This window comes from Osmerus mordax, chromosome 13, assembly GCF_038355195.1.
Source record: "Osmerus mordax isolate fOsmMor3 chromosome 13, fOsmMor3.pri, whole genome shotgun sequence".
Taxonomy (NCBI): Eukaryota; Metazoa; Chordata; class Actinopteri; order Osmeriformes; family Osmeridae; genus Osmerus; species Osmerus mordax.
This window is the reverse complement of record NC_090062.1, coordinates 13,859,260-13,874,406: the sequence shown is the minus strand read 5'-3', so window position 1 is coordinate 13,874,406 and position 15,147 is coordinate 13,859,260. Positions and strand designations below refer to the sequence as shown.

The window sequence follows — 15,147 nt, the reverse complement described above, 5'->3', positions numbered from 1 at the left end:
GACAGACAAAAACTACAAATCTATTTAAAGTCTCACATGAGCCACCACTGACTCGAAATGCTACGTTTGAGCAATACAGTCTCCCTGGGCTTGTGGAGACCCGCACTTAGATGAAGCGGATAAAAAAATATAACGATAAAAAACGAAATGTTATTTTGATTGCGACAATAATAAAGAAAGATGGTCCTTCAAGTGAATTGCACGCCATGGCGACAGTCCCCCTCTGCCCCATTGGCACTATAAAACAGACTCCATATTATCACACATCTCATGTTCCTCCAGGTTGTATATAAACTTTGTCCTGTTGACTGGGTTTTGGGTGATCTCCTTGCCCAAGTTGTCCAGCGTTACGTTGGAGGCAAACAGTTCAGTTGGAGTGAGGTAACCCTCGCTGTTTTTGATGTACTTCTTGTAGTTTTTCCGTAGACATTGCCAGGTGGTGGTGTAGAGGATGAAAGCTGAGGATTTGAGGACGATGGCAATACTCACATAGAGGTGCCTGTAGGCCACGTTGTCATAGAGCAAGCAGGCACCTTTTTCTCCACACACTGTGCTCCAGAATAGGCAGGTGGAGTCGATGCCCATGCCAAAAATCAGAGGAGGGGGGATAAAGCCTGACAACAAAGGATATAAAATATTGGTATCAACCCACTTCATCCCACTGCATTGGATGAGCACTTTTTGTATTTGGTCAACTATGACCAGAAAAACAAGTATCTTCTTCATTCTAGTGACGCGTCCTTCCTACCTAGCAGCCGCAGCAGCAGAAACAGTACTCCAAGGGCGTAGGATTTAAGCTCGGGGCTCACAGTTCTGAAAAAAGAAAAAAAAGAAACGTAAAACTATAAGGGTAAAAGAAGTAAAACTTAATTGCAGATATTCGGCACAAAACTGTCCCTATGTCCAGTAGGCCAAAATACAGATACTGTACAATATTCGTAATACATAATGTAGAATAAAAATTAATAAAAAAAACACATTTATAGTCGCTGGTCTCTGAGGGAGTTACCTGATGAGGATGATCACGGAGGGGGTCTGGGCCATGGCTCCGATCATACTACACACACAGATGACGCAAAGGAAGGTGAGGAATGCTTGCTGACACCCTGGACTGGGGCACTTCCCGGGCAGAGCCACAGCCTCTTCACTGATGCTGGAGATGCATGCGCAGCCGGTCAGGTTCTGTGAAGGAGAAGACACAGAGGTATGATCACATACAGTAGTGTGACTCCTTCAGATCTCATGTCTGTATGACCTAGATCAGAGTCATTTTCTCGGTCCTGGTTCAGACAATAGTTCTTGAGGAGTAGGGTAATTATAAACAAGATGGTGGCAATTTCCCCTTGGGGATCAATACAGTACTACTACCACTAGCGATGATTCAGGTGCTGTACTGTGCTCCACACGTAGGGGGCAGTGCACTCACAGGCTTGATGCATCCGGCAAAGCAGGCTGAGAGGTAGGTGACTCCATTCGAGCCACACACAGGGCTTACTGAGGCTGTGTAGCAGTTGCAGTTGTTGATGCAGGCAGACTCTGGCCTTTGCCAGGAGCGCAGAGTCCTAGAAAGAAGGTTAAAGGTCATGTACTGCATACATGGGAGATATACAAGCATGAAATAAGTAGAAAACTAAATTAAACCGACTTGTCCATGTGCTTTCCAAACAACTAGCCTTGCTTAGCAACACCCAATTATGGTGAATTATGATGAAGCCCCACTTAATGTTTAGATGCCACTCGTAAACGACTACAGCGAGATACTCACTCGTTGCCATAGGCAACCGTCACCCCAGCGACAGGTCCTGTGTCACAGCCGAGGAACAGGAAGGAGACGTAGCAGGCAGTGGACACCAGGTTGACCATCATGGCCATACGGATTGCCCCAAGCGCAGACAGGTTCAGCTTTTTGACCAGCAGGCCGCCCAGGAATATTCCCAGACATGCGCAGGGGATGGCCGTCATGCCTGCGCAGGGTTTAATGGTGCACTTTTAATTATGTAGTGCAATGCATCTATGGACTGATACAAAGTGTGTGTGACACAAACAGCCCCAATGTCCCTGTGTATCTTTTGTGCATCTTCTGTGTATCTTGTTTCTATGCTGTAAGAGGTTACTAAGGGGTGTCACACCTCGTCAGGACGTCCCACGTCACTATTCGGACTGTGACCCATATAGTGTTGTTGATGAGGTCCATAAATCTGTCCTACTAGTTAAGTGCAGCTGATGATGTCAGAGAGCCCACACTTGTGTCCGGATGACCCACCTAGCAGCTGATTGGCTGAGGAGGTGGTGAGGTTAAACTGCTGCTCTAGGTATTTGCCCAGGAAGGCAGCAAAGCCTGCCACAACAGCAATCTCCATACAGGCCGCCAGGGTGATACAGGTGAACACAGGGTTGGAGAGCAGGTGCTTGGTCACCCGTGGAATAACTACAGTGAATTGAGAGGGAGAAAGACAGAAAGAGGGAGGCAGATATTGAAAAAGGGAGATGAATAAAAGAGGAGATGGAAAGACAAGGCAAGGAGACAGAGCGGTTAGAAAGAGAGACTGTAATGTATAATAATTGCACAGACATTCTAAACCTAAGTATGCATCTATCTACTTATCTGTACAACCGAATCATTTGAAAGAAATGTATATCATTTAGCAAAATTCTCTTTTTAAATTCTATCTCCCTCACCTCTAAGATGCTCGCAGACAGTGAGGCCGCTGTTGGCTTCAAAGCCGTGCATGACCCCATTGGTGGGCTTTGCCCCTTCATACTCCTGAGTGAGGGAGGGAGGCAGCATGGCCTGCTCACTCTCCCCCCCGCTGTCCACATCCTGTTCATCCAGGGACTGGGGGAAACCAAACATGAAGAGGGCCGAGACGAAGAGTAAGGCACCGCACAGGAGGAAACCCCCCCACCAGGCCCCGATCCAGCGAGGGTCTTCTGGGGTGATGTCCAGCTTACCTGGGGAGACGGGAAGGAAACACAGGACTGCTCTTTAAGTCACACACAGGAGGGAAGCATTTTTTACTCTCAAAAAGAAAAATGTACTAAAGAACTGTAGTATTTAAAGCTAAAGGGGGGTGTATACTCACTTGTGTCAATAAAGACGGCATCCACATAGACTTTGGTACAGAGGGACCCTAAGATGAAACCACACGCTGGTCCAAAAACTAGAGTTGAAAAAACAATACCTGGAACAAAATGCAAAGATTTGTCACATCAAGTCCAATTGTAACGTCATAATCCAAACTTGCTGCCCGTTATGTAACCTACATAACATATACATTAAGAGTGTGAAGATACAAACTATATAGCTCACATTGTATAGAGCATGGAGATTGCACTGCTAGAGTTCATGGATAATCCAATGGAAATGTATCGGCTACATGGTATTGAATTTCAAAAGCCAAGTCTGAGCCAGCCAGGTTCAACAACTTCCCACAAGGGGGCAGCATTACACTGCCTCGTGTTCTCTTTAAGTATGGACAAAAACAGTGACGTTTGCCAGCCAATGATGAGTAAGAGATTTCTCAGAATGTCTGAATCATAACATATTTTCCCCACTGCAATCAAGATGACATAAGAGTAAATGCCTATCAAAGAATTCCTTACGTGAGGGAATTTCATATCACCTTACAATAACTGATTTATTCATCATCACTGTAATACATTGGCCTTTGTACTGCATTAGTGCCATTGGGTCATTCGTCTAGATGGCATTATCTATTATGACCATAAATAATCAATCAGGAAATGGGCTCTCTGTGCAAAAGTAATCAGAGAAGAGGGCTGGGAGAAATGCTGAGAGATGCAGCCTTAACGTAGCGCAGCTAGGCTAGCTGGAACGGTGGGGGGGCTCTCCCAGTCCACAGCTAGGTTAGCTGGAACGGTGGGATGGCTCTCCCAGTCCACAGCTAGGCTAGCTGGAATGGTGGGGTGGCCCTCTCAGTCCACACACCAGCTGACAGGCCCACAACCGAGAGGTTTCCCATAAACCCACTGAATAGATGGCGGCTTATTAAATCAGTGCTCCAGTCCCGGGCCTATCTCACTGAAACTAGGTTAGCCATGCTGAGGAGCAGGAGGATAGCTAGGCATTAGTAGAGAGCTAGCAGCCCAAACCAGCCCCACCGGCTGCTCATAATAAGCTAGAACTGTGCCATTGGGCCAGGCACAGCAGGGGTGAATGGTGGCTGCCAAAGGAGCTCTGTAGAGCAATTTCATCTGCACCACCCTGGAGGCTAACCAGCTAGCAAGTGTGAAGTAAAAGAGGTATGACAAAATGCAGGGCCAAAAACCCAGCGATGATGTGAAATACAAACACTATGACAATAACCCACATACATTTTTGTCAAATAAAAATATACAAAATAATGTTGACCTTTATCTACTTATATTTAGACTACTTTTACTTATATTCCAAGCGTAAATTGACCTTTAAAGATGAGTGATCTCCAAACACAACAGAACTAAAAACACATTTTAGTATTAATTAATTTAGTCTGTACAGTTCACTTCATGTTTTAATGCGTTTATATGTTCCTAGGCTTTAGAATGAGGTTTGAGAGGGGTATTAAATGCCCTGCTGTGACAAGCTGAATGATTTCTTCATAATTTAAATGGTTGTGCAGGGAAGCTATTTAGAATGTGATGAGGCAGGGTGTAAGGGAATGATAACATCGATATGTCACGTGCATAAAATAAGCCACAAAAAAGGAAGCGCAATGATTGCATAAAAATGTGAGGATAGGATACAGGCATTATCACAGATGCAAGTCAACATCAAGATAGATAGATTAACATGTTTGATTTAAAGATTCTAATAAACTGTAATTTGAACTATAAAGACACTGATCAATGCAGCTGACCCCACTTTCACTGCACAGAGACAAACTTACAGCTGTCAGCCCAGCTCATGGCTGACAGCTGACCTCTCTACCTCCCAAACAGATTATGAGCCTTTGAAAAAAGCTATTGACGCATGCTGAGTTAGTATCAGGGGACAGGAAAAAGGCTGGGTATGCATTGTAGGGAACCCAGTGCCAGCCTTTCGCCAGGGTCTGTGCCCACTGGCATGGCACCAGCCAATCTGCTCCAGCGTTGCCTCTCAGAGGGTCAATTCAAACACAAACACACGCGCACAAGCAAGGCCATTCAGTCGACCAGACACACACACTTTTAGTATACAAACACGTGTGATGCGGTTGTAAATCTTTTCCAGTTTGAAATATTTTTTTTCCAGTCAGAAATTTATATTTCAATTATGTACTTCAGCCATTCATATCATGTGTAAGGGTCGGGGATAATGCCCGACGAGGTGTCCAATATCACCTGATAATGGACGATGGTTGCTTCCGCGGAGGCCTTATCCCGCTTATACCATGGTCACTTGCCAACGATTTTTTTTTACAAACATTAATTTATGTTTTCAGGTGTTTTGCAATAGAAATCTAACGTTTTTTAACGTTGGCAAACTCTGATAATTCTACTAGCTTTGAGTCCGTCCCTGTTGTTAAGGTTACTTATTTCAGGCACTTTGTACAGGCTCATATATGTAGCCAGCGCAATAATTTAGAACGGTGAAAAGACAGTTTTGCTGCAATGACGTAGTAGGTGTCCGTTATCACCCGATAATGGACACGCCTGCAGCCAATCAGAATCGAGTATTCACCCAGACCATGGCATAACAGGTGATATTGGACACCTCGTAGGGCATTATCCCTTACTTAACCTCAGGCTGTTTTGCTTCTTGAACCTTCTTTCTTTAAGAAATATTCTTGGGAGTGGCCTTAAGCTTCAGGTATGGATGTAAAAAACAACACAGGAAATTGTGTAGGTCTTACATCTTCCCACACCTATAGCTTTACCCATTCAAAATACAGTAGTTTAGTTATTTTGACTCTCCTTCAATTGTAGAACACTGTCTAAGCCTCGAAGTATAGCTGACAACATTAATAGTGGCAATAAGCACAAACAATGTAGAGTCTGTTAGCTTCATGGTGGCTTCTTTGGTGCGGTGAGAGACAGACAAGCCTTGCAAAACATGTCCGGCAGCCTTTGAGTGTCGGTCCCGTGAATATTTGTAAGCTGTCCAATTGCCCATTGTAACAGTTGGTACATTTGAGCCTATTCCTTAGAGACTGTGCTGCAATGGCTTCAAGGCAACGGCACTTGACTGCTGCTCCCAAACCAGGAGAGAGGTCAATAACACAGCCATTGTGCTGAGCACTGTTTTCTCTAAGTCCAATACAGGCAACATTACTTTTATAGCATTGAATACATTAAATGATGATGATACTATAGTTTAAGATAATATACAGTAATACATAACTGTATATAGTAATCCTTCAGGCGTGGGGATAGGTATAGCTTAGTGGTGGAGTGTTTGACTCCAGACCAAAAAGTCGTAGATTCAAATCCCCCATGTGTTGCTATGGATTAAAGCATTTGTTAAATGAATGCATTCGTTTAAGTGTTAATTTTAACAATGTTATACAAAGTAGGCCTACTGGAAAATATGTGGTCAGTCAAGAGTTAAACCACCAAAAAGACAAAAAATACCACTGCCTGCCAACAAAAGGCTGAATAATAAAAATGTGACACCCAAAGTAAATGCTTGCACCCGCAAAAGAAAAAGATCAGTCTTTTACCAGTGATGTGCGTTGACGTGTGACATAAGACCCTGCAGCAGCCATCTCCTTGAGCAGATCTCTCTAATGTCCCTTTCTTTTGCTATGCAGGTGCAAAAATAGGCCACTCAGGGCTCCAGTCTGCTTGAGACACGTATAACACGCCTCATAAAATATCTTGAATGACCTTGCATTGTTCCTTATGCAGGAAATAGATTGCTTTTGTTTCTAATAAAACCTCTGTAGTTTTTTTCCTTTTCTTCCTTTAATGCCATGCACCTCTCTGGGTTATCTTGGCTAAAATGAAGGAGAAAAAACATTGTTGTAAAACGTATTTTAATGAGATGCGAACCAGAACAAACTGTTCTAACATACACATAATGAACAGTTCAGCATAGCATGTGTGCGATATTTCAATAAAAAATATGTAGCAAGCACATTCCTCTATGCCAAGAAATTAAACTTCCAGGCTTTGATACAAACCTTGAACAAGAAATACTGGATGAGCCTATCTGCTAGAGCTGCACTGAAAACCTCCACTAGGGCTTAGTGCTTCTGAGGCTCAGCTGTCCATGTAAAACTCTCCCAGCACTATCTGTGCCTGTCTGGCAGTTTAAAATGACAGGTAGGGATGCGGTCCTTAAGCGGATGACTCAGAGAGTGAACCTGACAGCTCTTCAGCACATGGAGGTTCAATAGAGGCCACTAGCCACACTGAAAATACGATTTAACCAGCACCCTGGGTGGGGGGGGCACAGGTAAAACAGAGAGAACCAGACCAGGGAGCGCCTCAACCCAAGTCATAAAGGTTAGGGTAGGTATGCATTGTACGTCTCATGAAAGCCTCAGCTGGAGACGGTGCAGTTGCCCTACTATATACTGCAGGTGAACCACACTGGGAAGTCTAAAGCCCGGCAATAAAAAAAAACTAATCACGTTTACTCTACAGAAACGATGACCAAACACCTAGCGTTCCACCAGCAAGTAGATAGAATAACCTTTTCTTGTTATAACGTGTCCTTTAACACAATCCAGCGGTAATGAATGCGGCAGAAGGAAGGTCAAAAGGAATGGACCTATTCTACCTCATTACATCACCAACGCATGAATAATTGCCTACTCTGGGTGAGGTGTGGCACAACTTAATCACTGGCTGTTTTTATCTTGGCAAAGGCAGTCCCAAAAGGGGCACAAATAAAATCCCCTTCTCCCCCTTACCCCTAGCTGATGGGAATGGACACAGCCTGCTGAATCAGCAGGCCTGACCAACCTTTGTTGTCCTACATGAGATGAGCCATAACTCAAATGTAGTGAAAACATTTCAGTGTGGTGGACATTAAACTTGAAGCCCATACCACTTCACTGCACACATTATGAATGGAACACCCAATGAGGGGCAAGCAGCCTAATGGCGACCCTGGTACCGAGTTGGCCCACAGGACCTATTGTAGCATGATAGTATCCTCCAACACTTGCAATCAGCCAGTGTGACTTTGGGAATACTCAGGCTGGACTAAAAGCACTGCTGTTTCAGGGGTAATTGAGTAAAACGGATGCCTTTTGAAAGTCGTTCAAGAAACTCAATAAGCTCGGCTTCTACACGCAAGGAAAGAACAGTGTGCACCATTACACCCATCCTACAGTCAAACTGTAACGATGTGGAATGATGTAAAGATATGTGTGAGCCAAAAATAGCAGTGTTATTGTTGGATACAGTCCAAAAATGTACATTCAAAGGTTAACTTGTGATTCTTTCTTTTTTTTTGCTGTTTCTGTGAAAGATGATCTGTTTCAAATTCATTCAGCTCACCATACAGTAGAGCACAATGTTAAGAGATACGTTGAATAATGGAAACATTACAGAGATGGTTGCCTCTTAGCAACAGGGTATCATTCAAGTCCAGACATGAATCAATAAGCCAATTCCAGTCCAGTTTGTTGCATTTTAGTCAACAACGGAAAACTACAACTGAAAACTAGTTATCCTTTTTCTGTAACATGCCATATTATCGTTGCAATTGGTTTAAAGGGCTAGAAACACTATCAACATACTGACTAAAGCATAAACACACAGACATATAGAGATTAAGATCAATATCCCTTTCCTAGTACTTACAGAAAAATACTTTGAAACAGCAAACATACTGTATGTGTTACTGTGTGTCGGTAAAGATCCCTGTTGGGTCTGTTTGCAACCTACAGAGAACAGTAACTTCAATATTTAATAATCTGTGTGCATGTTTACTAAACAACTCTTAACTGCTCTCTGTCACATTCCATTATTTAGTGGTTTTAACAGTGGGGGGATTCTGCCTCTCACGTTGCCCGCTCCTAATAGTGCTAGAGACAGTCAGGGAGACATAACAGAAATACAGTATAGCGAAACAACAGCGGATTCATGCAGTTACGCAGTCACAATGGGAAGCTCGGAGCACTGTGGGAGGTAACCATGGCGATAAACATGCCTAGAGCTTAAAAAGAAGACAGTCGGAAGAAAGAAAAGTATAATAAGACTATCTGTTACTGTCAAGCACAGAGCCTGAAGGATTCAAGTCAAAGGAACTATTTCCTTTAGACTGGTAAAGCCATTATACAGTCAGGACAGGAAGGCATGTGGACAAAAGACAGATATAGGACACCAGCGTTACGTGTTTCTTCTTTTACAAAAAAATAATACATTCCCTTTAAGTCCCTTATTTGGTCACATAGTCGTTATAATATATGCATTATCGTTATATTTTATACATTAATTGGTAGTCAAGGAGATTCTAAATTACGTGAATGTATCAACACACATTTTCAATTAGCCCCATGACGCAAGAAGAATCGCACTTATGATAAAGTGAATTTAAAAAAACGTCCTATGATACGCAACGACCATGGAGACTACTGAACGTCAGGCATCTGGAGTGACAAACGGAAATGTGGGAGGAGAGCTTGGGTAAGCCCTCTTCCTTCTCTTCCTCCCCCTTCTCTCAGAGAGAACCCGAGTAGCTACTGTATGTACAGTACATGGGGCTCTGGCCCTCCAGGCCAGTGGGCCAAGAGGCTTGGGCTATCTAGCAGCCAACCACTAGAGATGGCCTGAGATCACGAGCAAAGGTAAGGCTATCCAAACTGCTGCGAAGGGCAGACAAGCTGTTGCCTTTTTTTCTTCTTCTTCTCCACTGCAGAAACAGCCATTGCATTCTAAGCAGTGGAAATCCAGGACAGCTCAATAACTGTCACCTTTAGAATACTGCATCAACAACTTCACTATTCTATTCATCCTCTTACACCTCCTCCTAATTACTAATATGACAATATTACCTCCCTGGTTTTTCCTACAAACAGTAACATATTAAACAGCAGCTTTGAATATCAACACAAATATAGTACAGATGGCAAATCGAAGTAGCTTATTTAGTGAAACCTCTAGCCATATAGTTAGTTTCATTTTCAGACGTTAATATCAAATGTCATAGTATGATATTTTGGTTCCGCAACACAATCTGTAGGTTAATGAATCTCTGTACCAGCTATGCTAGTACAAATCTGTCTAAAACAGAGAAATTAACAAAAAGAAAATTACAAATAACAGCTGTGATGAAGTAATACTTAAAGCTCATGGTCGAGCCGTTCTGTGCTTCTGACCTTGTGAGACAGAAATATTTCAATGACATCTAGATGGCAACATTTCTCTCTTCCTCCAGGCCTCATAGTCTGTCACAGCACACTCACAAGCCAGAGCCGATATCGTCACTACCATGATCATCATTTCCTGCTATTTCTGACGCTGCCTTTGAGGAGATGAGAGTTTCAAGGATGTCAGGCAAGGTCAAGGAGCTTGGGAGCTATAAGGACTGCCAGACATTTCTGGTTTCTCTCTGAGAGTGCCATGGTAGTTTGGGATAGAGAGAGACCTGGTTAATGTAGTGTAAGAACATTCCATTCTGCCGATAGACAGAAAGAAAACTTGTTATTGAAAGATTGGTTTTGAATTTAATTTAGCAGGGCTGTATCTTTTATCTAACGATTGGCCCCTTCAGCATTCACCTCACCAGTAAAGTTGCACATTTCCCTTTTGTCACCTGTTCTTGGGCCTGCATCTAACTCAGACCGAGGGAGAGAAGGAAGTGAGTATTTGCCCAGTCAGCAGTCCCTATCTGTCATCTTGGAATTGCCTCTGTTGTGTGATGCCAGTGCAGTTTTAGCCCCACTGTGACCAATCCTGCAGAACACTGATCAGGACCCTACTAAATAAAGCCTACAGAATGCCTACTTTGTCTTAACACTAAGGTATTTCAAACTTTCAATATCTGGACCATTTATTGTATAATTAAGTGTAGGACTACAACCTAGAGTGGCATTGATCCAAGGTGTGACGGCTGTGACGCATGTTAATGTTAGCTAGTGACAATTCACATTCAGGGGAGTGGACAGTGAGCAGAATTAGAATTAACTCATTAAAACTACAAAGTGAGCCAGACCATAATAAGTCACTCCACCTTGCATAGTTAAGTTAAGTCTGTGTGGAAGATAAGGAAATGTGCCTGAATTGACAACCAGTCTACTACTGGATGAGGCTATAATCGGCAAACACTCCGACTGAGAATAAAATGCCTGAATGTGAATTGTCTACTCGCATTCTACGTAGAGACAGCATCGCCTCCAAGGTGTCACAATATGGCCACTCACCTATATACAGTGAGGAGTCTTTCCTGCGGACATGGTCGTCAATATAGGACACGCCCAGGGGCTGAACCGGTGTGGCCCCAATGCCCAGCAGCACCTGGGCTCCTATGAGGAGCAGGTACATCATGTTGGTGTTGGATCTGTTCCCACACAGGAAGCCTGAGTCTCTAGCCTCAGTCCTAGATACGTTGGAACACACATCTCGGCCGTCCTCCGCATGCCACGAATCCCCGGCCTCGTACTCGTACTGGTGGGTCAGAAACTCCGGCAGCGCCGACAGCAACGCCCCCAGTGCCATCACGATTCCCCCGCAGCCAATCAGCCGTGGCCGGTGGGCCTTAGCCCCGAAGTAGCTGACGAATAGAATGAGGGCCAGGTTACCGATCTCGAAGCTGCTGGCGATGACCCCAACGTCGGCGCTTTGAAGGTTGAAGCGACGCTCGAGCGTGGTCAGGACGCTGACCTGGAAGAAAGCACAGTGAACATGTACATTTAGTCATTTAGCAGACGCTCTTATCTAGAGCGACTTACAGTAAGTACATTTACATTTAGTCATTTAGCAGACGCTCTTATCTAGAGCGACTTACAGTAAGTACAGGGATATTCCCCCCCGAGGCAAGTAGGGTGAAGTGCCTTGCCCAAGGACGCAACTTAATTAGCACGGCTGGGAATCGAACCGGCAACCTTCTGATTAATAGCCCAATTCCCTAACCGCTCGGCTATCTGACCCCTGTGAACCACTATAGTGTCTAAGATGGAGTGGTCAACATTAAATACAGTCAAACACACAATAATAATAGGCTGTCTTATCTCTGTCATGAAGCATCGGATGATCATGACCGGTGAGAGGGGACTTTGTTAAACATTCTCAACACTTGATGTTAGATTCCTGTCTATCAACTAATACACAACATACATTGTTTTCCAGGGCCTGAGAATGTCCTCAAATTGTACTGGCGAGCAGCCTCTTTTCTGATGCCAAGCAAATCTCTGAAGAGATTGACGATCTAGTGGCTCGCAACCCTGGAATGGGAAGAGATAGCTGACAACATCACCATCTGCATCCCTCCTTAGAACCCGTATCAAGAACTGCAACCTGTTGAGGGCATAACTGTGCTGCTCTGCAGGGATAGCTGCATTCAAATATCCCCCCTCCGTCCCTAGTTCCCTTCCTCCCTACCACCCAACCCCTCATGCCAGCTTGTAGGGAAGTATGTGGCCTACACCACTGAAGCAGTTCTTTTTTTACATTAATTATGTGTTAACCTCCACTGTCAACTCAGGTCAAAGACTGTATTCTGACAGTGCAGTATGCATCGGAATGTATATAACATTCAAATATATTCAAATAATATTTAAATATATATATTGAAAATACTATGGCTTCCATTCAAGTGGCTCAAATGCCGCAACAGTGCGTATAATCTACACTTATTTTTATGTAAACCATGAGATGTTCACAAATAGCTTTGAAGAAAATTATTATTGATTTATCCTACAAATAAAATCACTGAAAACCTCTATAAATAAAAAGCAGCCTTACTTCTGAACTATGCCAGCAACATGTGGCCATTGTGGATGAATAAATGCCTATAATTATGTTTGTTTAGGGGCTGCTCAAGTTTTACTGTCTCAGCAGTCTGCTGTTGGGGTGCTGGGCCACCAAATCTGTCTAGACAGCATTTTACACAGCTCATTAACAGGCTGGCCATGGGAGCGATTTATATTTTTATGAACAAATCCGTCGTCACATATAAAAAAAGGATGCAGGCCATGGGAGTATCATTACAAAGGAACATCTGTGTAATACCTAAATTGTATGCAAAATGCTTATTGCAACTAGTTGAACTGGCAAACAACATGACAATAGCCTATGCACTTTAACTATTCCAGAATACTACTTATCCAGTTTTATCGTTTAGTCAACTCCTCTTTATTCAAATATCTACCTAGTCGCGGCAAAAACACATCAATAGATGTTGTGGTTAGGGACTTAGACAGGAGGGCAAACTATTGATTGCGCACTAAGCACTTGCACTACAGCCAACAAATGTGTCATAATACATTACTGCCATCTCCATTTTAATATAACGCAATTGAGGGAAGGGTCTTTTGTCAGCAACGGAATAAAACAATAATACATATCTAGTATTGAACTAACTATAACGGATGTAGCCTAGTTTGTCTGGATGCAGTCTGTAGTGCTAGGCCCGAGGAAACCTATTGAATGCAGCATTAGGAAATCACCTGTCATACCTCAAGGGCCTAGGGGATTTGTAATTTTCGTTTCGTGGGCCCACCAAAATACGCATTTTTATTTTGACTCTACACAACTAACAACCCGACTGTTGTGACGGGCATTTTGTCGTGCTGGTGGGAATTGGTGCATGTAGTCTAGAAATGCGTATGCTTCCATAAATCAATAGGTAGGCTAGTGATGATCCTCAGGGGCAATTGTAACCAATGGCTCGCCACTCTATAATGTGATTGCAAGGCTAATATCAACAGAATCACTGCCCCAGGGCCGGCACAATACCGTTACGCATAGCCTACCAGTGTGGCGAGGACCGTTGCAATTGACCTGATATAGCCTACCAGTTTCACCACAAAACGATTTTCAGCTTCTGATTCAGTAGAAGGTTCAGACGTTCGACCGCGTTCTTAGAGAAAATAACTTACCAGATACGCTCCAACCGTGCCCTGCGCTAACATAAGCGCACATTCCGACACCAAAAATATTTTTATGTTTGAAAAACATGACGTCTTTTTCTGGTTGTCATCTTGCTCGGGGTCTTCGGTACTCCTCTCTGTGCATATCTGATTTTTCACCTGCATCCTTTTGTAATGGTTTAAGCTCCGGTGGTGTTTGGCGGCAGGGATCTCGACGGATCCAGTCTGAAGATGACCATTTGCAACGGGAAATAACCTAGACTGCAGGAGGTACAAATCTTTGCCAACAGCCGGTCTAGCTGGTTAATACTGCTATGTCCACTCAGCATAAAACATAGTGTCTCAACGACAGTAAATTTTTATAAAGCCGGTGTTGCTGTTAGTCCCGGCGGCCTTTAAACATCGATCAAAGTCTAGCAAATGAACGCCCCCGACTAGACGCAACATTGAAGGACATTGTTTTCTCCGGAGTATCGACACTGACTATATTTTTTTTAACAACGACGATTATTAGATCATTTTCGCGTAGTACGGCTTGACAATGACGGTCGACGTCCATGTGTTCCAAAGCTGTCTGTATGTTCTTTAGATAAACCATGCGTGTTGAGCGTAGCTTACTACGTACACATCTCTGTGTGGCTATGTAACCTGCACCAAAATACAACCTCTCTCTCTCTCTGTCTCTCTGTCTCTCTCTCTTTCCCTCCCTCCCCTTTCTGTATCACTGTCTGAGGTTGTCTTTTTCTCTGTCATTTGAAGGTTATGTGTCTATTGCTGTATATTGGAAACCAAATATGTTATATAAATATAGTGGGGATTTTTGTGCAACACGTGTTTAAAATACATAAACATATGCATTCATAGCCCACAGCACCGTTTAACATATATTTAACATATCATTGTATATGTCCCGCACACACACACGCACGCACACACATTCAACAGGATAGCACTGACTTATACAATTATGGATGTACGTAGCAAATTTTTCTGATTGACTTAATTGAATTCCATTCTGTAACTCGAAAACCTAGCAGTCTGTATAGCTAAATAATCTTTGCATACAAATGCATATGTTGGCTATTATCTATCCACCATGCCCCCTGCAGTATAACCAGTAGTAAACCATTGACCATGCTTCCTTCTTCCAGTGAAGTGAATAGTAACAGGTACTTGGTGCTGT

At 43.3% G+C, this 15,147-nt stretch overlaps 1 protein-coding gene across 1 annotated transcript; it reads right to left on the bottom strand.

Annotated features, from left to right (window-relative positions):
• Window positions 1–237: 237 nt before the first annotated feature.
• Window positions 238–14,144, bottom strand: slco3a1b (solute carrier organic anion transporter family member 3A1b). The gene is made up of 10 exons (XM_067249345.1): window positions 13,974–14,144; window positions 11,298–11,757; window positions 3,084–3,182; window positions 2,680–2,952; window positions 2,264–2,428; window positions 1,766–1,964; window positions 1,427–1,562; window positions 1,010–1,182; window positions 749–813; window positions 238–614 (listed from the first exon to the last, which is right to left on the bottom strand). Exons 1-10 carry the CDS (start codon window positions 14,127–14,129, stop codon window positions 238–240), a joined length of 2,103 nt encoding a protein of 700 aa, XP_067105446.1. The 5' UTR covers window positions 14,130–14,144.
• Between the last annotated feature and the right edge of the window lie 1,003 nt (window positions 14,145–15,147).